The sequence below is a fragment of the Festucalex cinctus genome, chromosome 2 (genome assembly GCF_051991245.1).
Source record: "Festucalex cinctus isolate MCC-2025b chromosome 2, RoL_Fcin_1.0, whole genome shotgun sequence".
NCBI classification, from domain to species: Eukaryota; Metazoa; Chordata; class Actinopteri; order Syngnathiformes; family Syngnathidae; genus Festucalex; species Festucalex cinctus.
In genome coordinates, this window is record NC_135412.1 from 17,040,537 (window position 1) to 17,066,500 (window position 25,964).

Sequence of the window (25,964 nt, forward strand, 5' to 3'; positions counted from 1 at the left end):
TGCTCAGGGCTCGGCCAACGACGAATCACAGCTCACCTGTTTTCTGAAGCCGAGCTGTGATTGGTTGTTACCTGAGCAACCGTGATGTCATTTTCACAGCAAGTGGCAAAATGGCCGTCACCTGAGATGGATACGCCACCTGAGATGGCCGCCACCTGATGACATCATAGCTGCTCAGAGCTCGGCCAACGACCAATCACAGCTCACCTGTTTTCTGAAGTTGAGCTGTGATTGGTTGTTCCCTGAGACCTGAGCAACCGTGATGTCATTTTCACTCAGCAGAAAGTGGCAAAATGGCCGCCTCTTGATATTAATAATAACTGGTCGAGTTTGCTGCTTAACTCATAGTCCACTAACGCAATATTAACCAGAATACCATATACTATTGGGGCTGCATATACTGCCAAGAATTTATTTATTTATTTTTTTTATTTTTTTTGGGGGGGGGGTTGACATCCCCTTTAAAAGATGCAGCCTACACACCCGTATTCCAATGCCATGTTTTTAAAATATAAGACAATTTCTGAACTCTTCTTTGTGTTTTATTGGTGATGCAGTGTTACGTTTGTGCCAAAAACTACCTTCAGGAACGACACAACAAAGTTGAACCTTGTTTCCATCACACCAGAACACATTTTCCAGATCTTGCGCATCTTGAGATCACCTGCGATGAATTGGTGAGACCGTAATAAAATGTGAGCAAAGAAAATGGCTCACGACAAAGCCAGAATGCATCAAGAACACATGAAATATTCAAACACACCTGTGCATGTGCGGACGTCGTCGAGGTGAAATTCACTGTCAAATGCATGATGGGAGTGAGGGGGAGGGTAAAAGGTAACACAAGTGCTGCAATCTGTTCCTTTCTGTGTGTGTACTCGCATGTGATTGGTGGTGGGGCTGGGAAGGGGTGCGGGGGCATTCATCTGTCTGGTGTGATCGTCTGTAACCGGGCCCATGCGCGAGCGATCCCCCAGATAAGAGTCATCCATCTGCTGCGTGTATGCGACGGGGCCCAGACGGCCCTTCTTATCATTGCACTCGTCCATTTCCCTCAGTCTTACCAACCCCCCCACGCCCACCTCTTTCATCACCTAGCCTGCAATGCTGCTCTATATCTTGATCAGATGACAAGCACACAATCAGGAAAACCTACAATACGTGGCAAACATTTGTAACTATGTCTGGAGAAAAAAATGCCTGCAATTGGGCCGAGAGAATGCTGACTAAATTACAAAACAACGGCAAGATTGCAACATCGGGAATCCCCTGCGTGTGGTCCCTTACTGGCTGTTACAGATTAGTGGCTCATCAATTCCAATTTTGAGAGATGGCTTGTATTGGTCCATATCAACGACACAAACTATCAGCCCAAGAGTAATACAGCAAACAGTGTTGGCAAACTTACCTTTAAAGTTGCAAAGGTACGATAAGATGTAAAACTGATGCCGATCTCGAGTGCGGGAATGTCGCACCCCAACTTACTGCGTTGAAGAGGAGCTACAGCTGCACGTCAAATCTTTTCGCCCAAATCACAAGTGCGGCCCAAATCAGACTACGCACATCATTTACTTAACCACTTCATCTAAATAATGCACATATATTTAAAAACATTTTCATTTCACTATTAAAATATTCAAACAATATTTTTATTCTCTCTTCACTGGTGTTTAGGAACTAGCTATAGACCCTTCCAGTGTGACGTCACGTTGAAGTGCGCCCCTTGCGGTGTAGGGCAGGCCGTCAATGCGAGTGGATTAGAAAACAATCAGCGTGACCTAGAAAATAGGTCAAACAGTTGATAAATCAGCTACCAATACTATTGTGGACTTGTGCGCGGCCGAACTTGTGCTCTAATTGCTCAAAAAGAGATGAGATCATTCTTTCGGCTGCCGGCAGCGATTCTAAACCAGACGGAAGACAGTGAGGAGTGAAAGACGAGCACGGTGGCTAGGGCGACTGCGAGTGAAACTACGACGAAACTACTTTGCACCCACAAAAAGTATGAGGATATGCTCAGATCATTTTATATCAGGTAGTTTTTCTCTTTTTCATATACAACTGGTCATAATATTAACCTCTGAATGTAAAATCGAGGCAGACGTGATGAATGAGCTATATTATCTTTAGTCAAACAATCATACTTTTTTTCTGAATAAGCATTCAAGTCATTTTGAACAAAAAGTTAACGATTTAACACGATTATTACAATTAACACTTTAACTCGGGCTTGATTTCTGATGAGGAATGTGTAGTAAACGACATGCGGTCTGTTTGTTAGCAGCTAGCAAGCTAAGATAGCTCGAAGACTTTGATATACAGAAACTATTTCATGAATGACAACTTATAAAATGAAAGTAGTGATCGACATACTGTTTCAACCAAAAACTACATACCTTAGGCTTTCACTTCCACTTTGCCCCCCAACAAACTCCATTTTTTTTGTAGCTTGCGGCTCCAAACGACTGGTTTCAATGATTCGCAGTAAGTAATGTGGTGTCCTACTCTGGAAGTTTTTTGTGACACTTGACATATTTCCCACCTTTGAATGAAAACGCTCGCCGAAAATCAAGCTCTCTACATTCATTTGTTATGGGGTGTTTGCCATCCGGGAGGCGCAGCGGGAGCTAAGCGGTGACGTCAGCTGGAAGGGTCTATAAAGGCCAGGAAGTCTTGTGTTGTTTTGGAAATTTACTGGATGAAACTGTAAAACTATGATAAACAAAACACAGCAGTACATTACAATTATGTTATTTAAAGTTTGAAACAATATACTAGTGGTGGATTTGAATCATTTACAAAAATTAGCTGTAAATCTAAAAAACGGAATCAATTTTAAGCCATTAGCATAAAGCTAATTTACATGGGCGCTACCATTGAAATGGTATGCTAACTAGCAACTAGTACCTTATGTCATATTTGGAATTGGAACTTAAAATACAATTTAAACATCCAATTCGGTAACTTAGTTAGTGCAAACCAAGACTCCTCAAAATAATATACCAAAACTACACCCTCGACTTCAACACTCTGAATTAGCTAATGTGTAGCAGTGTTGGAGCATTGCTTGGAAACACGACTTTATCCACAAGAGGGCAGTAAAATATGTATACTGTACTTTTTTTTTTTTTTTTACTAATCTAAATTATATAATTACAATAAAACCCGAATCCCTCTAACCGGACAGAAACCAATTGATAATGTTGGTGGGACATTCAGTACAATATACTGATTGGGCGATGCGGCAAATTGTGAACACCTACCAAAGTTTTGTTTTGACCAATCAGGGCAATGTATGAAAATGTCATCGTAGTAAAAAGAAAAAAAGCACAAACATCTTTACTAGCTAAAAATGCACAAAGTGCCTTTTGTTGCTCTGTCAAAAAGAAAACTGTGGGTAATTTCATCACAGTCGCATATCCCCGCCCCCAAACACACTATCACTTTGTGATTGGTGGACACAATCAGCTGGCTCTGTAAACACTGCGAGAATTCAGCTTGCAGGCAGCAGGTTGCTCACAAAAAGATGACTGGCTGCAAACGACCCCTTGCCCGTACCTTTAGAGCCTCCATTTTCGGCTGTCGCCGCCCCTGCAGGCAGAGCACAAAGCATTGTCTGGACAAACTTTGTCCCAATCGATATTGTGAAGGAACCAAGGCTGTTATTAATTTATGATGATGAAACGTGGATGCTCTGTGGCGGTGGGGGTTGATCAAAGTGGAAGCAAAATGCTTCATTTCACATGGGATCATTTCACATGCATGTAATGCGTTTCCAACATTAGTATTAATAGTATGTGGCCATCGCAGGCCGCATACCCTGAGTGCTGCCGGGCTTCCAGCAGGGCAGGTTTTTTTGCGAGTGGAATATTTATAGCTGTGCATTAAAAGTGGAATCAAGGGTTTAAGTGTACCGTTGCAACACTGCTGCCGTTCCTTTGTCTGGGCTTGTCCAAAAATGCCTCGCCGGGAGCTATTTACAGTGCTACCTCGAAAATGGGAGTGATATCACATGCATGCCACTGCGCCGGCACGAGAAATCCATTAAAGTGTCACTCTGTTGCTTTTGTTTGATCTCCGTTCAAGAGTGGGGAAGGTGACTTAAATGTCAAAAAGCCATAAAGGAAGCATTCATTCAAGTACTTAAGTGCAAGAAAAACACACCTTGATTATGGTTAACTCAATTATTGTGAAGAATTTATCTCTGAAGGCTTAAATACTTTCATAAAGTCTGATATGTGATCTAGAAAGCCTTTATTCAAATCAGTGCGATCGAAACAAGTGACAAACTACACCACAGCGCCATCTTGTGGCGACAACAAATAGACAGTCGAGTGTTGATTGCAAGAGTTACATCAAGACACAGCCAACAATAAAGTCATACAACTTCCTACTTTATTAGTTTTGAGTCAAACGGTGGATAACTTCCCCCTAACAAAATAAATCTAAAGCAACAAAGGGGGTACAATGTTCTAGAAAAGCAAAAAAAGAGGGGGGGGGGGTAAAATCAAAAACAAAAGTTCAATAGCAAATGTGTTACAGTGCAACCAGAAATAGTTTAACACAAACTGATGCAATGTTAGTGAATTCATGGCCTTGTGAGCATGAGGTCCGAAATGTGACGTTCGTGACGTTGATGCCGATTGGCTGACTGCCTATATCGGTGTTGCGCAACATCGACACTACTCTGCTACGCCAGTGTTTTCCAGCAACAGATTTAAATTGAGACCAGATCGTTATTTCAGTGGTGCCTTGAGATACAAGTGACCCGACATTCTTTAGGTTGTTTTTTTCCTCTTTCTTTCTTTGAGCTAAAATCGGGAAATATAACCATGTGGTGTTAATGAACTCAATTCTACTCACTTAAAACAAGCAGCACATATCCTCTGTAATGAACAAGCATTACTGCAAATTGCTGAGTCGCTTACTTACTGTAAGTTGAGTTAAATTCTTCTTCGTTTTTCGGTGTGATAGTATTATACTGCCATTCAGTGGCGAGGTCGTGCAAAGAATTAATCATGATGCACAAACTTTCATTCTTTAAATTCTATTGAATTATTTTTGATTTTGTGCAGTACAAGATTATTGATTGCTATTTTTTAAGGAGTGTTTTGGGTTACAAGCATGCTCATTAAATTAATCATAAATTAAACTCTTATCGCAAGCCACCACTGGATGTGCATATCTTTGGTGTCTGGCTTTTCTGGAAACCTCCCAAAACGGAAATTTGAAAGGGCAAACCATTTTCAACACTGTCGATTCGTAAAGAAATGTAGTCAAATTGGACATGGAAGGTTTTGGCCCTACGTCAGCGACATGTGTGTGTATGTAACACGTGTCTATTTATTTATTTAGTTGATATTGTTGCTTGGTGGTAGTCTGAGATTTTTCTAATGTCAAATATGTGCCTAAGCTCAATTATTGTTGACAAACGCTGTGCTCCACTATTGTTTACTTCTGCCACTCTACGCATCTTTTTTTTTTTTTTTTTTTTAATGTACAGTTGACAGTTCCTGGCTATCAAAGTTTGGGTACGTTATCTTGGTCCAAGTCTTTCTATCTTCGCACATATTCTAATTCACTATGACGTCATACGTTCTTCCGGGTGGCAAAATCGCAAGCGTTCTCCGACAGTAAACAAAGTAAACAAAGCACTCCAATATCATTCGACAACAATTGAGAAAACGGGGTGAAAGGTTTAAATGACAATTTCCAGTTTTCTTCTCTACCGTCGTCCTTTGAACGTGTAAAGGGACAGCCAAAAACAAGACGTTATGTGATTTGAATGCAGCACAATTTACATTTCAACAGGTAAAATTATTCAAAAACAGAAGCGGTGGAAATTCAGACATCGCTAACATGACGATTGAGGGACTAGCTAATTAACTCCAGAGATTGAAATAAAAAAATACATGCCTAATAAAAAAAATGATCTCTTCAGCTGAGCGGTATTCACAAACCACGTGACCTGGAAGCATTCTGGTGCATACCGTTTACAATTACAAACATTGGGAATTGCTCTACGAATCTGCGTTTAGTCACTAAAACAGTGCAAGTGAAGAGTTTCGATTAAAATGTACACAACTTGTGAACGTGGTGACAAAGGGCTGCACAATTACAGGGTCAAAACATGAACATTATTACGGTATCAGAACATCAGTATGCTGTTGCGATGCTTTCATCCTCATGAGTGTTCTACCATGTGTACAAAAACGTCAAATTCCACAAAGAAAACCTTTACACAGTATGTGAAAGCGGATGGAAATCAACTAAAAAAAAAAAGAAGAAAAAAAAAAGACAAAATTCAGCTACAGCGAAATGTAGGGAAATCCAATGATCAAAGTACACAACAAGTGGCAGTATCAGGCCGTGATTATGCATCACATTTGCTGCATTACAATGTAGAGGAGCAGGGGAAGTTTTAAAAAAAAAACAAAAAAAAAAAAAAAAAAAAACATTAAGCCTTGACTACAGTAGACATTTTCTTCTACACAGCCCCGAATAGTTTAATCGAGTGTGGGCCCGTCCCTGAGAACACATTTGGTTCAGTTCTAAGTGCTCCTGAAATGCGGTCGCCATGATTGAATTGATTACATCAGGAAAAAATAGCCAAAGGAAAAACGTCTGCTTCCCATGCCCGCAAGATTCTCGCTCAACGTCAGCTGCCGAAAACAAGTGAAATTGCTAAAAAGCCATCCTTGCGTACAGTGTGCCGTATTTGACGATACCGTAGAAAATCATAAGTCACCTTTTGCCTTGGCTTTATTAAGTTAACCCTGATTTATTAAAAAGCTTCGAGAGATCATATTTTGGTACATTACAAAAATATGACATTTTGTGCATAACTTAACTAACATCCGGAAGATGTTCAGTCGGGCATGCCCGCCATCCAGGCCGACTTCCTGTTTCAGGCCTCCTCCTCGTCCTGCTCGCTGTCATCCGAGCCTGCCGCGTCAAACAAACGCGTTCGGTATTTTGCTTCACTTTGTAAACAAAAGTCTCAAACTGTCAGACGAAGGGACACTTTACTTACCATCAATCACAATTTCTCCGCTTTCACCTTCTTCCTGGCTCTCATCTGAGGAGAAGACCGTTTTTAGTCTTGATGATAAAAACTCGAGTATTCATTCCCAAGTTCAATTCAAAACTATTTCTGTTTTTAAAGACTTTTGAAATACTGATTTAAGACATTTTAATGCCAGCTAATGCTTTGTTTCTAGATGTAGATGAATTCAATGTCTAAGACTTTTTAAGGATCATTCTGAATTTCAATTCAATGGTCATTATGCTGCTCCGCTCCTTCAGGTAGGTGTGCCTTGGCCACCTGGGGGCAGTATACAGCAAAACGGACATACGGACTTACAGTAAATGGAGTCGAAGAAGATGTCAGTATTATCCATCTACCTGTTATGCTTGACTGTTCATCTTCAAATATCCAGTGCTTCAAGTTTTATATGATAAAATTAAAAAGGCAATATAAATTCCACTTAGCCTATTTGCAATTAGGTGGTAGCATTAGCATTAAGCTAGTGGACTTGGAGGCTGTTTGGAATACACAACATGTAATTGTCTTTGCTTTATTTGAAGCTTGGCAATAAACTTCAACTGGGAGCATCAGTAGTTGGGTTTCCATCCACCTACTTTTATTTGAATTTTCAAGAATTGCGAAAAAGAAACCGAATGGAAACGCCCGAAATCTGAAAAAAGGCCTAAAATTCACAAAACACTAAGACTACAAGACCGGATATAAGTCGCACGTTTTGACCGATACCAGGTCACATATACGTTTGTAGTCACAAAAAAAATGGCGGAAGATATGTTTGGGAGACGAAACACGATTCTTTTTTTATAATTAATTAAAGAAAAAAACATTAATGGAATTTTAGATCGCTTTATTGACACTAGCTCTCAATGCAACGACACACATAAGTGAGAAAAGCCAACAAAAACTACTTCAGTTCAGTCCGTCCGTTCGGAACTCCCCATCGTCCCAAATTAAATTATGTACCCCTCACAATAACATCTCGCTGTGCATATTCGCAAAAGAAGAACAGAAGGAAACGGGCATAAGTCGCATGTCCGTTTTGCGTATTTTCACAAAATCCGCTTAAAAATTTCAAAACATTTGGATGGAAACCTGACGTGAAGAGTTCAAAGCCACTTTTTTGAATAATTAGAATTAAAACATAAGAATGTTTTAATGAACATGTATATATTTCTATTTATTAAATGTTAAAACATGTATATATTTCTATTTATTAACTCATTCACTGCCTTTGACGGAAAAAAGACGTCAAATGATGCAATGCATTTTTGCTGGGCTGGCAGTGAATGTGTTAAATGTATCTATCTATAAATGACATGGCCCATTGTTGCAATGTAAACATCAAATGTGGCCACTAAAGTTAGCGCACTGCTGGTCTAATGTGAGTGCGCACTAAATCAAAAAGTAACCAACCTGCACTTGGTACCTCCTCCTCTTCCTCCTGTCCTCCTCCTCCTTCTTCTTTTTCCTCCTCTTCCTCTTCTTCTTCCTCCTCCTCCTCCTCCTCCTCCTCTCCACCACTGTGGCCTGGTTCTGCGTCACCAGTTTCCTCGTCTGAGTCGGAGATCACCACACAGTCGTTGCCAGTGCCGTTGCCGCGCTCATTCGGTGCGGCGGTGTCGCCATCACTGGATGAAAAAATGTAGATGTATTCACAACGCATACGGCAATATCTTGGTTCATCTATCAATGCCAGCGACGTAGATTGAAAGGCGGGACAATTGAATGCTATTGCACACAAAGGCAGAAGGTACAAATAAACTTTGTAGCCATCTTTTGCAATTTCTTACAAAGTAATTCTGCTCAACTAGACAGGACCATTTCACACTTAGTAAATTGAGACGAGATGATCAATTCAACAACTTTCAAAATGACAATTTTAAGAACTCTAGGAACAATACTCCACTCTTGTTGATATTGACAGAGCCCACGTTGAGAGCTCAAGTATTGTAAAGACATAGTGTGGCTGGCAAAATGACTCAAAGTCCAGTCTATCGCAGGCGGATGCAATAAATATTGGGAACACGACCTACCTGCCGTTCTCTCTCGGTTGCCAAAGTGGTGTGAGGTAGTATCTCAAAGGGTCCCTGTACAGGTCGTCCTTCAGGATCTGGAAAACCCCAAACAGAGCAGACAAAGAGTTCAGTTCAGTCAAGTGAGCCTCCGGAATTGTATTTCCTTAAAAAAAAGAAAAAAAGAAAAAAAACAGACGCGAAGAGAAGAAAAGTGAGCACTGCTACGAGTGACTCGCCATCAGTCGTACCTGCGCAACATCGTCTTGCGCGGGGTTGCTGTGGTCGCCAAACCAGCTGAAAAAGGTCTGGTAGATGCCGCGTGACAACTTCCTGGGTTCGCTGTGGACCGTCAAGTTGTGGCCGCGATGCCATAGGATGGTGTTGGACAACGACATGGGACTTACTGTCAAAAGGACAGATGTTTTTTTAGGTTTTTTTTGTTTTTTTTTTAGAAAATAATAATTGCTTAATATTGCAAAATCATCTTACAAAGGACAACACACTGTTACGTTTAAATTGATTTTGCAAATTAAAACACAGTGCTGCTTTGAGATACAAGTTTGCTATGTTCCATGGCCATACTCTTATCTCAGAACACTCACAAACCAAATCTTCTTTTACCATTGAAATGAAGAATTGCTATTAATACACTCGTGCCCCCATACAAACCAAATTATAATGTCATATTTAAAAAGAAAAGGTCAACTCTAATTTCCTCTTTTAGTGAAAATGAATACCGGCTCCAATATCCGTTATTGGCCTTCTTGACAATTAATGATCAGTATCGGTCCTGAAAAAAAATAAAATAAAATGATATCAAGTGTTCCCTCGCTATAATGTGGTTCACTTTTCGCGGCCTCGCTGTATTGTGGAATTTTTTTTGGGTGCAATTTTGCATGTATTTTATTACAGTAATGTAGTTATTTTTGAAAATTTAGTTTGATCATTGAGAATGTTTAAATAAGAGAGAAATGTGAGAAAATGTAAATGCCTCAATGAGAGAAGTGTATAAACTGTGTGGTGAGGAGTTTTAGACCCTTAAAACATTTATAATAAATGTAAAACATAAAGCTAATTACTTCACGGATTTCACTTATTGCGGGTATTTTTTTTAACTTAACTCCAGCCGAAAACGAGGGAACATTGTATGTGACCGGCTCTGGCAAAAGGGTCCACACATGTGCCAAATAAAAAAAAAAAAAAAGAAAATCAAAATTTAGATATTGATATATTTATTCGGCACTTAATTTCCTTTAAAATTATATATAATCCATGGACGTACCTCAAAATTTGACAAAGTTACAGCAATTTTAATGTTGGAAGGTAGAAATGGCTAGTTTTAAGAAAAAGGGGTTTAAAGTTTCAAATGTCCATAGCAACCAGTACCTTAGGAAAAAGATATGAACCTGAAATTTTCAGGAACTGTTAAAATATCAATGGAAAGTCAATTCCAATAGCAGACAAGGCCATCGTCCGAAGTCAGGCCCTAAGCGCCAATGTATGAATTTTGATTGTGACCGATGAAACATATTGCTGCCATAGCACCCAAACAAAAATTAAATAATTTCAAAAACACGCTATAAGGTGATAAATTTGTACCTCCCAGTCCGATGTGCAGCTCCTTCATGATGATGATGTTCTGAAAGTACGGGTTCCGTCTGAAGTGGAAGCGGATCTGGAAACCCACTTTGTGGTTCTTGAAGGTTTCAATCTGATGGAAGCAAAATGTGTGAACGTCGTCAGCATAAACACGACAGTGAGTCGCAGCCACTATGTGACGCTTGGGAAATGGCACAATTTCACTTCACTTCGCTGAAAATTGTCATTTGGTGACTACATAAAAAGTATATTTGTTTATCTACAGGAATCCTTCTCATAAATGTTACACTTAGCTACCACTGTAATGGCCAACATTCGATTTCAGTAACTAATAGTGGCATCATAAAGGATACAGAGGTTTTATTTCTAAAAATTATTTTTCATTATTGCAAGCCTAACACTATACAGTTTGAACACTACACATCGCCGCCGTGAAGCTTAAAAAAAATGGTTTTAATATTAAAAACCAAACAGTTTTTGAAGACTAAATGCAAATGTGTTGTACCGTACTTAAAAAAATGATCTGAACTTGAAGCTGAAACAACATTTCACAAAAATGAGTCTAAACATGCTGAGGCTGGTTGGAATGGTCACTTCCCAATAATTTTGAAATTCTAGTGATGGGCTCTACAGAAATTGAGTTTTTGCATCACACAACACCTTTTTGGCAAAGGTTTTTTTGTGTGACGTCACCTATAGAAAATGTGGTCAAATAATGCCTTTAAATGAGAGTGAATCACCATAACTTGATTCTTTCTCAACTTATCTCCTCCTTTACTTCCACCACACGGGGAAGCCCTTCTCCGATTGGTTGACAACTTTCAGTTCAAAATAACCACCAATAAGCTTGTATGGCCAAAATTCCAAGTGGGTCTCCAAATCGTGGACATGGAAACTCACTGGTGAGAAGGTGAGAAGAGCTGTGTGGCCCGCAGAATATGTCCTTTCATCAATTGTTTTTTTTTTCCTGAAGTTATTAGTTATAAAGGATTTGAGAGGCATTGTATTGATCATTTCATTTTTTTTTTTTTTATAGAAAATTCCACAATTTGGGCAGCCAACAGTCATGTTGCCATTTAAAAGTTTAAAAAATGTACTCTCCATTAAAGTAAACAAACAAAATATGCATAACTATCCATCCATCCATTTTTCATCTTCATTATCGTTTTAAAAGTACAGAAATTCTTTCATGTACCACCAGTGGTACTCGTTTATGCTCCTCCGCTAGATAATAGACGAACTTTTGTATATTTTTATGGCATTTTTTGGAAGGTGTGCCATGAGAGTTTTCTGTCAATGTCAAAATAAGATTGGAAAACCCTTCAAAAAGTGAACACGACGCTGCGGGTGTATCGCCTACCTCCAAATCAGTCATGTAGCTGAGAGCATCCTCATCCGTTTCGTCAATGTGAGCCGAGAGTTGCGGGTGGTTTAGTAGCTGGCGCCTCAGAGTCAAGGTAAAGCATAAACATGTTACTTTTGTAATCGGCATTCACTCAAAAGTCCAGCATGCAAGGAGATGGGGAAAGTCTGGTACGGAAGGATACAGCTGTCACCCAGAAGCCCGGGATGCTTTTTGTGATGGAGCTGCGCTGTTCGAGATGAGGCCGCCGCATGCGGCCAATCTTCAGCTCCAGGCGCTGGTGGAGCCAGGCGCTTTTCTTCTCGAGAGCTTCCAGTCTCATCTGTACCTGCGCCAGGAGAGCCACTGACTGTCTCATCTCGGGAGCCATCTTAACAGACACAATGGCGCACTCACCGTCCTCATTGTCCTCATTCTCGGACGGGAAAGAGGAGCTGGGTGCGGAAGAAGATCCAGACATGGATTCGTCACCTTGGCCTGCGTTTTCCGCATCATCCGCGTCCTCTCTGTCTGCGCTGAACACGCACGTGGAGCTGTCAGCAGCAGCTGCCCGCGTTTTAGAATGAGCTCCGAGGACCTGCTGGTCCCTGCGCCGATTGGCTTTGCTCCCCAGCTTGGCTTGCTTGGCTCTTTTGGAAGAGCACGGAGTCTCTCGACTGTCTTCGCCGTCTCTCCCCGTGAGGCTGGCGAGTGCTTCGGCGGCCGCTATGGCCGCCGGGTCAGAATCAGACTGGTCCAAAAGGTCGCAAATAGGCTCGTGTCCCGTGCTCGCGTCTGCATCGTCCTTCGCATCAGAACAACCGAGAACATTGGATGACTGGCCTTCCATGGCTTTGTGCTCATCAGAATTGGAGTTGTTGACAGGTGCAGAAGAACTTGGCGAACTTTCCGCTCCCTCTTCATGCATCGAATGTCTCTCTTGCTCGGCTGCTTCTTCGCTCTCCCCGTTTTTACATCGCTCCGATGAATCCTGCACTTCATTACATGCGTCGTCCATCTTGGAGGACTTGCTGGGAATAGAGGCTCCCTCATCCTGGTCCGGTGACGGACACCTTTTCCTCGCTTTTGAGTGGGGGCCCTGCTCGCAGTCCGTCGATTCACTCATACTGGCGAGCTAGCCAAAGCAGCTAACAAGCTAGGTAGCCCGCGAGCACAATTACGAAAAAAAATGTCAACGTAACCGCAAACGCTCGAATCACCAACACGCCGGATAAGCGTCGTAGTCGCGCGATCGTATGATTTGGCTCTTGACTTAACTTACATCCTCAATCACGACTGGATAGGATGCAGCTCGCTCGCGGCCTAAGGGAAACGGTCGCAAGTAGCACTTAAATGCTAAAGCTAGTTAGCTCGACGTTACCCATGTCGTGAGTCCTCGGAGTCGGGACGACACATTTCCGCGAAAAGGCAAGACCGGCGAGGCAAATGACGGTCAAAAAAGATTCATCGCTTTGCTATCATGCATATGTTGTGACGCTCGTTCTTTGTATTCGTTTGTGTTTGCTTAATCCTAGCTTACTATCCGCGTTATCGCAGTTAAGGAATAACAACGCTCTGATTGGCTGGAGCACGACGCGCTAAAAGCTCTCGACCAATCGGATTCTAGGGTGTGTTTACTGGCTGATTATGCGATACTGCAATGCTTGGGATCGCGTATACTGATAATTTTATATAGCGGTAAATGCATGTTCCCACGTTGTCAATTTGTAATTGATTTCTTAAAAAAAGAGGAAGTACAACAAAAATATAAATTGTGAATTTAAAAAAAAACTGAATAAGTGGTACGGAAAATGGGTGGATGGATGGATGAATTTTGTACATTTGTTTCCCTATTATTTACATTTCGTTCCTATTTCTTCCCGAGATAAACAAACATCACTCTACATCAAATAAAACAAACCATTTTTTTTTTACCGAAGTATGTGTGTTAAGGAAACACGTGTTTCATTACAACAATAAAACAAAAGTGCATCTTTGAAGGAATGCTTAAAAATATTTTATAATTGTTTGGTTTGGGTGGTTTATTGAAAATATAAACATGCACAGACATTAGGAAAAAAATGAAATAAAAATTGAAGACAAAATAAAAGACTATTTTCCACATTAGTGGGCAATAAATAATTACTCTATTGTTGTGTTTTTTATTCTGTACTATTCTAACATGGTGTTGTTTCAACCGTTAGCTCGTTTCTATTGTTTAGCTAACAACCGGGTAACAATGCTAAATGAGCGAATGACAAATATGGGTGGTGTGAATGTAGGGTTAGAAAAACAAACCATTTAACTTGTATTTTTTAGGCTTGCACAGGACAACACATTCGCCACAACTCTGATGACACATGCACTGTTGTTTGTACGTTTAATTTTAATTCTGATCTTGGAATGTTATTCTTTGGGGACTACAGATGGAAACTAGTGAGTGCTAAATCTGATGCAGCCATTTATGTAATGTTACTGCACACTGTCATTTAAATAAACCAAAACAATAAACAAACAAATTCCATGGATGAGGAATATTTTGCTTCTACAAATCCATTCCCAATGTTGGTAATGCTTCCCGGTTTATATTCCTCAATCATTAAAAAATTACTAGTAAATTACGCTTGAGAAATCTACTTGGGTGCAATTTTACTTGTCATCACTAACATTGGTATCGGTACTGATATTTGGATCGATCCGCCTCTTATTATATGTGCAGACAGGCTGCAGGGAAAAAAAAAAAAAGATCACGGAAAATATATTGACGCACTGTCATAAAACATTGCCGTTTTTAATTAGCTGTAATGATATTTGGAGTACAGTAATTGACTTTATGCCTCCTGGGACTGCAGCCATTAATATCACATCTCCATTTGTCGGCGTCTCGCCAGCCCAAACCAAGCAACCCATGCAGGGAGGGTGCTGAAAGGGGTGCGGGGATCATACCAACTCGAAGACACTTTTGAGTGCATGGAGATCCCGGTAGGTCAAGGCTAAATTTAGACCGCGACGGCAGCCAAGGTGTGATGTTTTTTAGCAGGGGATACACGATCACAAGGGCTGGCAGGACAAGTTTCCCATGCGTGACATTTAACCGCGCACGTTAACCGAGCAGCTTGACTGCGCGTAATGCGCCGCCAGTGCGGGCCAGTGCCGTCGCTGCTAGCCGTGTTATTCGTCTCGGGGGTCCTCGCGTGAGCAGAAATGTCTTTTTTAACCATCCCAAGTCAAGAGAGTCTTTTCGTTCCCATCAAACCTGGTCGGTCACCCGACGAAGCAGAGGGACACGTAGCGGATGACGACGACGAAGACGACGACGACGATGAGGCGAGCGAGAGCGTGCGCCTGATCCCAAGGTGCTCCCCGGTGCCCAGGAGGCGGGGCGCATCCATCCACGACGAGACCGCCGAGTACATGCGCATCCAAGCGGCGCTTGCCCCCGGAAAGCGAGTGTCGTTCGCCGACACGACGGGCGGAGACCTTGTGGACGTCCGCGAGTTCGTCACCTTCGACTCGGAAGACGAAGAGGACTCGGCCAGGTGGGATGAAGAGCGGGCGAAGTATGGCCCGGCTGAGCGAGAACCGGTGTTCCACGTGCACCCGGACTTTGAGCCCCCCGGCGGAGACGCGTTGCTGGACGCCGTGCGTGCGCTTAAAGTGTGTATGGAGCACGTCGGTCCCGTGGAAGACGAGCCCCTCGCCTTCAGCGGCCTCGTGCGGGTGCTCAACGTGTCCTTCCACAAAGCCGTCTACATCAGATCCACCATGGACAACTGGGAGACGTACTTCGACCACCCCGCAGAGTATGTCCACGGATCCAACGACGGGGAAACAGATAAGTTCTCCTTCAAGCTGTCTTTTGCGCCCCCTTACGTCACCCACGGGTCTCGCATCGAGTTCGTTGTCCGCTATGAAACCACCGAGGGGGATCACTGGGATAATAACTCCCATATGAACTACGCGGTGTCTTTGCTTCTGTCCTACGAAGAGGAATCACAGCAGGAAGCAGACCGTGGGCATCAAGAAGTGAAGGGGATCATGAGACCCCCCAAAGACTACAGGTAAATAAGACGTCACTGACAATAAACAAACGAGACTGCATGTGGCAGCCACGCTCATAACTCAATTGCCAATTGGCATTATCTCTAATCATCTTTCATTGAAAATGAATGGAGGTTAAGCCATTCTGGCATCACAAATAAATAATTGTCAATTGAAATGTGTGTTTTTAAATGAGGAAAATAACACTTAATGTACTTCATCGAAACATAACGTAATGAATTGAACACTATCTGCTCCTTCTGATATGCCCACCTTGGCCACTGGGGGCAGTATAATGCTCAAACAATTTTATTTTATTTTTTATTTTTTGCTCGGTCCCAGCAGCTACAGCGATCCGGACGTTGACGTCACTCGCCCCAAACTGGCCGTTAGCACAACCATTTTGGCGGCATAGAAAACACGTCTGCCACTTTGAGTAAACTGCAAACGCCATACTTTAACAATGATTGACAACTGTTGTAGACCAGCTGCCACAACAAGAAGACGCAAAAAAGTGTTGGTCAGTTATTAAATTCAACTGTGTAATATCTATTAAATCATAGCAGCACAAAGGAACGAAACATTATTTCCCCCACATTTTGCGTGTGCTAACAGTTTGCATCTGCTGATTCATCCACCATGTACAAAAGTGCAACATAGTACGACATATTGATTCTTCTTTTGGTAGCCTGGAGCATGCCGATCTTTTTGTTTCCTCTTCTGGTTATGGCAGCTGGTCCACAACAGCTGTCAATCATTGTTCAAGTTTGGCGTTTGCAGTTTACTCAAAGTGGCGGATGCGTTGTCTATCATGCCAAAATGGCTGGACTCGACGTCAACATCAGGTTCTCTATTGAAACAAAATGTAATGCCAGAACGCACAGCTGGCTTGGGTCCATATACACACATGCTTATAGTTATGCAAAAAAATGTTTAATAAAATCATCTGTATGCTGTTTATCTTTAAAGTTGATGTAAGACGATCTTGTGGTATACATAAGGTTTAAACTGATATTGGCAATTATATGTGATGAGATGTTGCGCAATTCCACGTTAGCAAGCAATTTGCCAGTTGGCCTCCAGTTATGTCATCATCTCGTTTCTGTATTGTAACACTGTATTATTCACCACCGATATTTTTCTTAGACAAGACCAAATTTTTTCCAGCACGGTTCCACAGACTGTGTAACAACAGGCAACAGCAAGTTGACTGCTAATGTGAAACGAGCAGTCGTAGGATGTCCACTTTTGCTGCTTGGAGACTGCTTTTAGAAAAGTTAAGAACAGCAAAGTCCCAAGTCAGGAAGCCTGTTGACTAAAGAAAGGTTACGTAATGCAATGATGGAACAAAAGATTGTGTTTCTATTACTCTTTTAAAATAAGGGCCCAGGCCACAATTATTTATATTTATTTTTTACATAATCTTTTGTATCCTTTTATAAGAAATACTAAATAATTAGAAATGAGCATGATGCCCTTTTTATGTTATGTTCATAGGCAGGTACTTAATGAGTGTCAAATGTATGTCATGACAACGTAGAAAAAAAATCTAAATCTGCTTGTCTGCTTTGAAAAGGCTACTGCATGCAATGGACAAACCGCATAGACGGCAAACTTTGACCTGGTCACAAACAGACTCATTTTGACTATTGTTGTGCATAAAACTGAGGAAAAAAATGGATCCTGATTACATTGGACCTTTGAAATTAAAACTATGACGACAGTGGTGCCTGGAGATTAAGTTTAATTCATTCCTTGACCACGCTAATGACCTAAAACATTCATCTCATAACAATCATCTTTCCACGTTGAATTGAAATGTTACCATTCTGTTCCAAACACAGCCCCCCAATTTTTTTAAATGGGAAAAACAGCATTCCAGAATATTTTATAAAAAAAATATTTTTTTTTGAAAATTGAATAGCCCACCTTAGCCACCTGGGGGCAGTACAAGTCAGTTGTGTTCAAATGTCCGTTATTAAAACTGAAAGTGTCATGACACCACTACCTTGATGCTAATAAATAGCCCGTGTTTATGGAGTTTGCTATTATGCGCTAATTGTTTTGTTGTGGGTTTGAATGTGGGCTCAGGCCTACTGTGTGGAGCTTATGCTTCAAACTGAAATCTGGCGCGGCCACCCAATTTAGTGAGGGGCGGCTCTCCTAATCATGAAAGCGTTAAGTGTTATGAATCTAGAGGACACGCCCCTGAAAATGCCAGTCATCCAGTGGTGAGAGAGGACAGTCAAAACAGGCAAAGGGCAGGTGTCGTTTACAGCCTCTGCGTTCCCCCTGGCAAAGATTCACCTTTGAACTTTTCCGTCTGCCAGCTGTCGCTCAAGGATATCAATTTGAGCAGATGGTGAGAAGTGTCTGGTGCACGCTGCCAACGAAGTTTTTTTTTTCTTCTTCTTAAATGCCCATTTTCAACTGTTGAATGTTTCAGAACTTTTTGTAAAATGTGCAGTTGACTAACAAGGAGGGGAACAGCATAAATGACAACAGGTCCATGAATGGACCAATAAAATTCCTGATTCAATTAAAATAGGGATGTAAACAATGGTCATTACATGAAAAGCACCTGACCTGCTTTTATTTTTATTTTTTTATTTTTTTTTTAAATACAATCAAAACAAAGCCTTGCGTGTGGTTTTGAATGTTGTAAAGCACTTTCTGCTTTATTGTATTATAATTTTCCTTTTATTTCAGCACGTGCATCGATTTCGACTCAGCCAATGATGAAGGTAAAGATTCATGTTCAATTGGTATTCATAAGACGGATGCATGCGTGGAAAAGTATGTGGAATGTTTTTGAGTTTGTGTTTGTCAAGCAGGTGAAATCGAGACATCAAGCACAGCGAGTGAGGGTCGTGAAGTCCCGTGCCCAGTCATGATATCGCCCGACAGCGAGGAGGAGGGAAGATCAATGTTGAAAGAACTGGACAGGAAGCAGCAAATTTCCCAGTTATCACAATAAATCGTCCACTCGCAAAGTTCTTTGGGGGCAAATAATCACCCACCACAAACCCTTGTTTGCATTCACCTGTTGAAACAAGCATTCAAGTGTACAGTAGAAGCAGTTTGTGTGTTTTAGTTCATTAGCAACCCGCTCATTAGCAGTGTGTCAACGAGCTACTTTTTCTCATGTTTTTACCAGCGGGTTTTGCACCTGATTTACATTCAACTAATTCAAGACAATTTTATGATTCAGATGAAATAATTTCATCCTCAATAATTGTGCCCATAAATGAAGACTAGCTAAATAATTCTCTTTCCTGTTGTGGCAAGTCAAGAGCAACTGTTGAGTCGCTTACAAGAAACTAATGGTTGCCATCTAGTGGTCATTCAATTAATGACAACTTCGATTTCTTTGAGTTGAGCTACACACAAACGAGACACGTTAATCCAGAAGTTAACTACTGTCCTGTCACATGGAATTTGACTTTCACATTCGGGGATAACAGAGCCCTATGTTGGTGTGCGTCTTTTTTTTTTCCTTCCCTCCAGTCTTAAATGTTTTAAAACAACTGGCCTTTTTTCCCCCATTTTCTTTGCACTATAGAAGAACACTGTACATAAATTGCTAGTTCCCCCCCCCCCCTGGTGTGCAACAATAAACTTGAGCATATTAACTCTTACATTCATTGAGCAAAAATGATTTCATCATCACAAATGCCATGCACGGTATTTAATGTGAGAACAAAAGAAATTGCTTACTAGTATTGAACACTGAGCAACATTTAAAAGCAAACGCTAAACAACAACAACAACAACAAAAAAACATGCATCAATTGAAACCCAAGTTTCAAACAAAGTGAAACATGCACTAACTGGTCTCAACAGCAAACGGTAAAACATTTCAAACTACCACGGCAGGGAATTTGGTCCACGGAACTTGGCTACCATAGCATTGTAGGCTCGAGCTTCGCATCTGTTGAGAGCAACCAATGACAAATGAAAAAGGGGATGTACCCGCGACCGGCCGGGCGAATGGCTTACCCCTGGATCGCCTGGGTTGTACTTTCGCCCCAGATAAACGGAGCAGCTGCTTCATCCACCTCTGAAGAAGAAAAAAATAAATAAATCTGAGATCAAGTAATATTCTGAGTGAAATGGCAATGCATGTATAAAAAAATAATAATAATAAAATAAGCAAAAGTCGGGATATCCAAGTGAGTTACTTGAGAATAGACTTGCAGGATAACCTTTTCTGATGCTAACAGACAACATTTGGCACAGCTCAAAGTACGGTGCCCCTTTGGTGACCAGTCCTAACAACATTTGTCCAGTGGTGCCTTGCGATAACAGTTCCATTCTTTTGACTGCAGTCCTTACTCATAACACTTCAATCTCAAATAATCAGAATGTGTGTTAAAAGTCTCTTTTCAAGTGAAAGTTCATGGTTGAGCCCACAAAAGTACTCTGCCACTACCAGCAGCTGGCACTGCTGAGCTTCACTCACAATGCTTAGAAGAAGTGTGCCCGTCTTTCCATTGATAAAAATCTGTGATAGAGTGAATCGGCAATAAGTAAACTGTGAAGTAGCGACCACTGTAGACACTGCTTTGAGTTAGCATTAAGCTAGCGGACCAAAGGCTTAAGCTTTATTTGTTTTAAACATATGGTACAATTGTCCGTTGTTTTTTTTTTTGTTTAGTTTGGCAGTAAACCTGAAGTGGGAGTGGCAATAAACAGCTTGAAGCCTCTTTTTAAGAATTGTTCACAATCTATTAAACTATTCCTTGTCAAATTAGTTGAGTTCACTCCCACCATACGACACCTGAATCTCCGCAAGCGTTTTCAATCTTACCATTATCCCAGTCTTCAGTTGCGGTTGGGGTGAACTGGGACGTGACCGGTACCTCGCATTTTCTCCATCCTTCAGCTTCACCTGCTAATAGAGCAAACATCAATTGAAAAGCCACACGTCAAAACGCACAAAGATGTTATCTTACCATTTGTGCCCACTGAAATTCTGTTGGGGCAGGTTTCAGTGTGTTTGGCCAGCTCACTCTTCGGGACCAGATGGCAGGCATTGAAGGGGCAAGTTTTGAGCTCCTTGGCCAGTTGCGGGTGGTTCTGCACAAGTCACAGATGAATTAACCTGTGCATTCAGGCTGACAAATGTAGTTACAAAGCCTTATTATTTATTTGCCCTACTTATTCACAGACACCACACACACTATTGTTAATAGGTTTCATTTTCTATTGTCTAATATTGATGCCAAATTGTAAGCGAAAGCTTCATACATGTACCGTTTTTCTTGCGTGTGCCTTGAACGTTGCTTGACTAACAACCTCCACTGCCGAGGCAGACCATACAGGAGTATTTCAGATTTAAGAATAAAGCTGACTTCAAAAAGTTTACTCAGTGATCTCATAGCAGCAAAAATAAAAGGCCAACACAATAGAACGTTTGCACAGCAGAAAAAAAGAACACTAAAAAAGGGCTGGGAATAAAAGTTGATTAAGTCAGTTGGGTCGACCACAAAAATTGGTTGACGCAAAAATGAATGTGTCAAAGCTATTTTAATAATTTTAAAAAACATATTTGCAGCACCTGGACGTTGCCGGGAGGCCCGGAACCGCACGGATCCTTATTGCTGACGGACTACGATTCACCACTACTAACTAAGATGCTTTTTAGGGTTTGTTTGTGGTCACTGACTGAAAAGGGAGAAAATGCACTTCACTACATGTCTTATGTTTGTAACAAAACAATCTGCGTCAAAATCGCTAAATAATTAAGAGCTTCAATGAATTTACTGTTGCCAGCCAGACACACGTAAGATGGCGGGTGGCCCTATGTGTATCAGCAACAGGAAGGCATATCTGCTACTGTTAAACAACATCGAGCAAAACTCTTGTGGGTACAGCGACTTCAGCCGAGCTCCCCCCTCCCCCGCCCCTTACTCCTCCAAGTAGCATACTGACGAGGTTATTCTGCATTTGCCATAAGTAAGGACTATTATACTCCAGTTTTACGCCACCAAATGTGCAAAACCCAAGTCAAGGGGAGACCCTAGGGGATGTTGGAACATAACGTAAGTTACGTGAAAAACCTTTCTGTGCATGTGTGCATAAGTATGCTGCATCAATAGCCATTGTAGGATTCGACAACTCAATATGTTTGAACGAGACAAGTAAATATGTCACGAAACATTATGAAGATGAAGCGCTATTTAAGTGCATTAATATTGTGATAAAATGGTATTTTTCAGTATGTTGGACTGTGAAGTGATTTTCAAAAAAGTACAATAAGTGATTCGAGTTTATTGATGACTAATGCTAATCGCATTTGGCAATGGTTTAGCATAGGCAAATTTTGTTGGTGTTTGTATAATATGTGCATTTGTGTGCAGAGGATAAAGGAACAACGAGTACCGTAATTGCTGGACTATAAGCCGCGACTTTTTGTTTGTTGCTACATGGTGATTTAATTTTGCCGTGACACCATGATTGTACAAGACATGGGGAAGAATGACTTGCCTGCATTCTGCGAGTTGAAAGTGGGTAAGTAAGATCTTCTGCTTACAGTAATGAAAGTGGTCACTGGTCCTCACTTACATAGTACCATCTTTCTTTGTAAATATCTCATTTTTAATGTGGGCACATACGGCTTATAGTCAGGTGCGGCTTATGTATGGACAAAATGCTTTTTCCTTTAGAAATGTAGTGGGTGCGGCTTATAATCAGGTGCGCCTTATAGTCCAGCAATTACGGTATTTATGGCCACTAAATTCAACTCAGGTTCAACCTGAGTGGACTTAAAAAAATAAAAAATACTTTTTTAAACTTTTTTTTTTTGAGGGGCGGGGCTATTAGCTGATTAATCGATTGAATAATTTGATAGGCAACTCGATTTTTTTAAAAAGTCGTTAGTGACAGACTACTCTAAAAACAGTTTGGTCAAAAATAACCCACTATGGGTAAAAAATGGACTAATCCTCTACATGGGTCAATTTTGCTGCATTCGAGGATAGTCGGAAGTTTGGAAGGGGAATGGGAATGCGGGTTGAACTCAGAAATTCCAATTGCAATGTCAGGGGGGAAAGACCCCAACTTCACAGACGGACTACAATGTGACGTCACTTTGAATGGCAAAACACAATTTACTCGAGTATAAAACTAGATAGCTTTCTTCATTCATAAATATTCAACATAACTCCATGTAACACAACGTCGGTGACAGTATACGGCATACATATCTGCATGAAATTACACGGTGAGCTACTGAACTGTATGATATGCTTAGGAAATCAGATAAAAACAATAAATGAAGCAAAATTTCAAGCAGGTAAGTTTGCTGGAGGTCAAAATGAGTTTTGAGGACCAAAATAAAAAAAAACTATTTACCGCTATCCGCATTTTGGTCGTTTACTTTCGCCTCTAACGCTTTCAGGTCGGAACTGGGGAAAAAACAACTCGGATATATCAGACTTTCGACCATCCTCGAATGCAGCATTTGACCCTACTTTGAGTCAAGAAATCGGTCTTTTAATGTAAAACAACTCATAAATATTGGTCAGATTACTTGGGTCACAAAATTGGGTCATTTGTATGAAACACAGAAAGTTAGATCAAATTGACCCATAAAGTGGATTGGTCCATTTTTGATCTACAATTGGGTTATTTTTGACCCAACTGTTTTTAGCTTGCATGTTGATCAATGTCAATTCATCAGTGGAGTGATGAGACGAAATGGGCCGAGGCTCCGAAGCTTGTGTCGAGTAACGGGAGGGGCGTTTGCACGAAGCTTGTACCGAGGCGCTCGTCATTTCGGCAAAACCCGGAAGTGATAAGCCTCGCCGGCCGGCTGAGTCACATTAACGCTTCGGGAGTGGTCCGACGTTTGGCACGCATCGCAAACACAGTACAGAATGAAAATCCATTAGTGTACTGGGAGACACATAAAAATACCTACCCACATTTTTTTAAACTGGCACTCGCATTTCTCTGCACCCCAGCTTTATATGTGCCTTGTGAAAGAATATTTTCTAAAGCTGGTGAAATATTGTCCAAAAAAAGAAACCGTTTAAAACCAGCCACTGTGGGAAAGCTATTATTTCGAAATAAAAATGAAGAACAAATTATCCTTAGCACTTGTTGTATTTTATTCACATACTAAATTACTAACACAAGCACATTCATATCTTTGTCTTGAGCAAATAGCCATTGAATTCTTAATGTTGACCTCTTGGGCTTCTAGTTAGTTAGTTTAGTTAATTTTTTCCTTTTGGACACATTACAGCTTACATCAATCACAATACATCATTTGCAACATTGCCATCCGAAAGAGGGTCTGACCACTTGATGGTGCATTAGAATAAATGAAGCACCATGAAGCTTTGCCACATGTGCAAACCAATTGGCTGCAAAGCTTCATGAGGCTTCATTTGGTCATCACTACATCAGTGAAGAGATAAACCGGTCAGGCTGTTGCAAAAAGATAACTCACCTTCTTGCATTTCAAAAGGTGATAGGCGAGGCGACAAGCCCGGATCTGGTGACTTTTATCGAACGGACACTGGCAAAGCTTATCTGGATCCAAACATCCATTTCCCACTTTGATACGAGACAACACAAATAACCACATTCAGTCACACTTTGCTGCGAACGACAATAAAAGCTGTGATGCGTTATTTACCCTGTTCAACGATCAAAGTTCTCTCTGAAGAGCGGGCCAGCAGAGATGGTCCACTGCTGCTCCCCAACCTGATGGTGGCCATTTTCTCAATTGACCTTGGAATTGTGGAATATTATAGTGAGATATGTGATTTTTAAGGAATGTCACATGACACCCATCTTCAGTTGCAATCCCAAGTTTACATAACCTGGTTTCATGGCCCCCGTTCGAACACTTTCCAATATTTTATTCTGCTCGGGTATGAGCACAACTGTAGCAATAACACAAAACTTAGGTGACATAGACAAATAAGACTTTTCATAATTAGATTCTTGCCTTTCTAACTAAATGACTTATGGCTGTTTACAATTTACTAATCCAACTAGTGCTTTTTTTTTTCTTTCCCTAGCTTCTCCCAGCTGCCAAATTACCAACGCAAACAAAATACAGAAAGAAGTAGGTTTTCTACATACATTTCAGGGCACGTTTTTTTTTTTTTTTAAAGTTTTAAGTTAGCTAGCTTTTGTTTGTTTGTTTTCCCTACAAGTATCAGTACTTTTACTTCTACTTACAGAGAGCGACTACTTTTTCCAACTCTGGGAAAACATCGCGTCGAAACTATTGGGCCCTTAACCAAAATTTGCAACGTGTCATCAAAATGAATGACAGCGTTAAGCCTCTTAACAACAACCAATTAACAACAAACAGAAGTAGTGAAAAGTGCAGTACGTACGTTTGTCTCGTACAAATGTGCTCAGTGGGCTAAATTAAAGCCTGCTGCTTCGTTGGGGTTCTTCAGAAGTATTTTGAAGTTGAACAGTTAGTAGAACCACGTGCAGAAAAGCCTCGGTCCGTTTATGGTGACCGAAATGTGCACTACCGCCGCCAACTGGATTGGAATACCACTGCGCCCTCCGACAATCTCAGTCATTACAGTATGACGAATCGCCACTTCAGTACATTTGTTCAATGCTCCTATTGTATCTGTTAGTTAGCTCTCACTCTCTCACGGGGAAATGTTTGTGAACGTGTTCGTTTGAATGCCTGGTGCCACTGTGGCTGTATATGCCTGTAAAGTGGAAAATCCTATGGAGTTAGAATCATGCCAAAACCCCGTAATCACAAAAAAACTGATCTACGCACACAAAGAAGCATATCTTCATTTACACAAAAAAAGTATATTTCAAATATACAACAAAAAAGAAACTTTCGAGTAGCCTTCAAAAATACCTTTCAACCATCTTGGATCGCTAACTTCGGCAACTAGTAGTTGCCAACTACAGATGACCAAACACG

The 25,964-nt window shown here is 41.0% G+C and overlaps 3 protein-coding genes across 6 annotated transcripts; 1 reads left to right on the forward strand and 2 right to left on the reverse strand.

Annotated features, from left to right (window-relative positions):
• Positions 1-4,378: 4,378 nt before the first annotated feature.
• On the reverse strand, positions 4,379-15,821 carry tspy (testis specific protein Y-linked). The gene is made up of 8 exons (XM_077513398.1): positions 12,207-15,821; positions 12,020-12,097; positions 10,660-10,771; positions 9,309-9,463; positions 9,079-9,155; positions 8,459-8,673; positions 7,034-7,078; positions 4,379-6,945 (listed from the first exon to the last, which is right to left on the reverse strand). The coding sequence occupies exons 1-8, from the start codon at positions 13,125-13,127 to the stop codon at positions 6,908-6,910; spliced, it is 1,641 nt and encodes a 546-aa protein (XP_077369524.1). The 5' UTR covers positions 13,128-15,821; the 3' UTR covers positions 4,379-6,907.
• Positions 14,736-19,788, forward strand: LOC144013966 (protein phosphatase 1 regulatory subunit 3A). 2 transcript variants are annotated; one of them, XM_077513399.1, is made up of 3 exons: positions 14,736-16,062; positions 18,752-18,786; positions 18,874-19,788. In XM_077513399.1, exons 1-3 carry the CDS (start codon positions 15,206-15,208, stop codon positions 19,017-19,019), a joined length of 1,038 nt encoding a protein of 345 aa, XP_077369525.1. In that variant the 5' UTR covers positions 14,736-15,205; the 3' UTR covers positions 19,020-19,788. The 2 variants fall into 2 exon arrangements, with proteins under 2 accessions (XP_077369525.1, XP_077369526.1); XM_077513400.1 differs by having other exon boundaries at positions 14,741-16,062; positions 18,877-19,785.
• On the reverse strand, positions 19,716-25,606 carry gtsf1 (gametocyte specific factor 1). Of its 3 annotated transcripts, none has more exons than XM_077513403.1 (7): positions 25,402-25,606; positions 24,690-24,784; positions 24,501-24,607; positions 20,998-21,121; positions 20,853-20,933; positions 20,042-20,102; positions 19,716-19,973 (listed from the first exon to the last, which is right to left on the reverse strand). In XM_077513403.1, the coding sequence occupies exons 2-7, from the start codon at positions 24,769-24,771 to the stop codon at positions 19,907-19,909; spliced, it is 522 nt and encodes a 173-aa protein (XP_077369529.1). In that variant the 5' UTR covers positions 24,772-24,784; positions 25,402-25,606; the 3' UTR covers positions 19,716-19,906. The 3 variants fall into 3 exon arrangements, with proteins under 3 accessions (XP_077369529.1, XP_077369527.1, XP_077369528.1); XM_077513401.1 differs by having other exon boundaries at positions 20,853-20,936; positions 25,402-25,591; XM_077513402.1 differs by lacking the exon at positions 25,402-25,606 and adding an exon at positions 25,241-25,385 and having other exon boundaries at positions 20,853-20,936.
• Between the last annotated feature and the right edge of the window lie 358 nt (positions 25,607-25,964).

Excerpts from the sequence above, each read along its gene's own strand:
- tspy (XM_077513398.1), bottom strand. The coding sequence starts at position 13,127 with ATGAGTGAATCGACGGACTGCGAGCAGGGCCCCCACTCAAAAGCGAGG. Across the intron at positions 10,772-12,019 it reads GCTACATGACTGATTTGGAG|ATTGAAACCTTCAAGAACCA; the intron begins GTAGGCGATACA and ends TGCTTCCATCAG. Across the intron at positions 8,674-9,078 it reads CAACCGAGAGAGAACGGCAG|TGATGGCGACACCGCCGCAC; the intron begins GTAGGTCGTGTT and ends TTTTTCATCCAG.
- LOC144013966 (XM_077513399.1), top strand. The coding sequence starts at position 15,206 with ATGTCTTTTTTAACCATCCCAAGTCAAGAGAGTCTTTTCGTTCCCATC. Across the intron at positions 16,063-18,751 it reads AGACCCCCCAAAGACTACAG|CACGTGCATCGATTTCGACT; the intron begins GTAAATAAGACG and ends CTTTTATTTCAG. Across the intron at positions 18,787-18,873 it reads CGACTCAGCCAATGATGAAG|CAGGTGAAATCGAGACATCA; the intron begins GTAAAGATTCAT and ends GTGTTTGTCAAG.
- gtsf1 (XM_077513401.1), bottom strand. The coding sequence starts at position 24,771 with ATGGCCACCATCAGGTTGGGGAGCAGCAGTGGACCATCTCTGCTGGCC. Across the intron at positions 20,937-20,997 it reads AATTTCAGTGGGCACAAATG|CAGGTGAAGCTGAAGGATGG; the intron begins GTAAGATAACAT and ends TTGCTCTATTAG. Across the intron at positions 19,974-20,041 it reads ACAACCCAGGCGATCCAGGG|ATGCGAAGCTCGAGCCTACA; the intron begins GTAAGCCATTCG and ends TGCTCTCAACAG.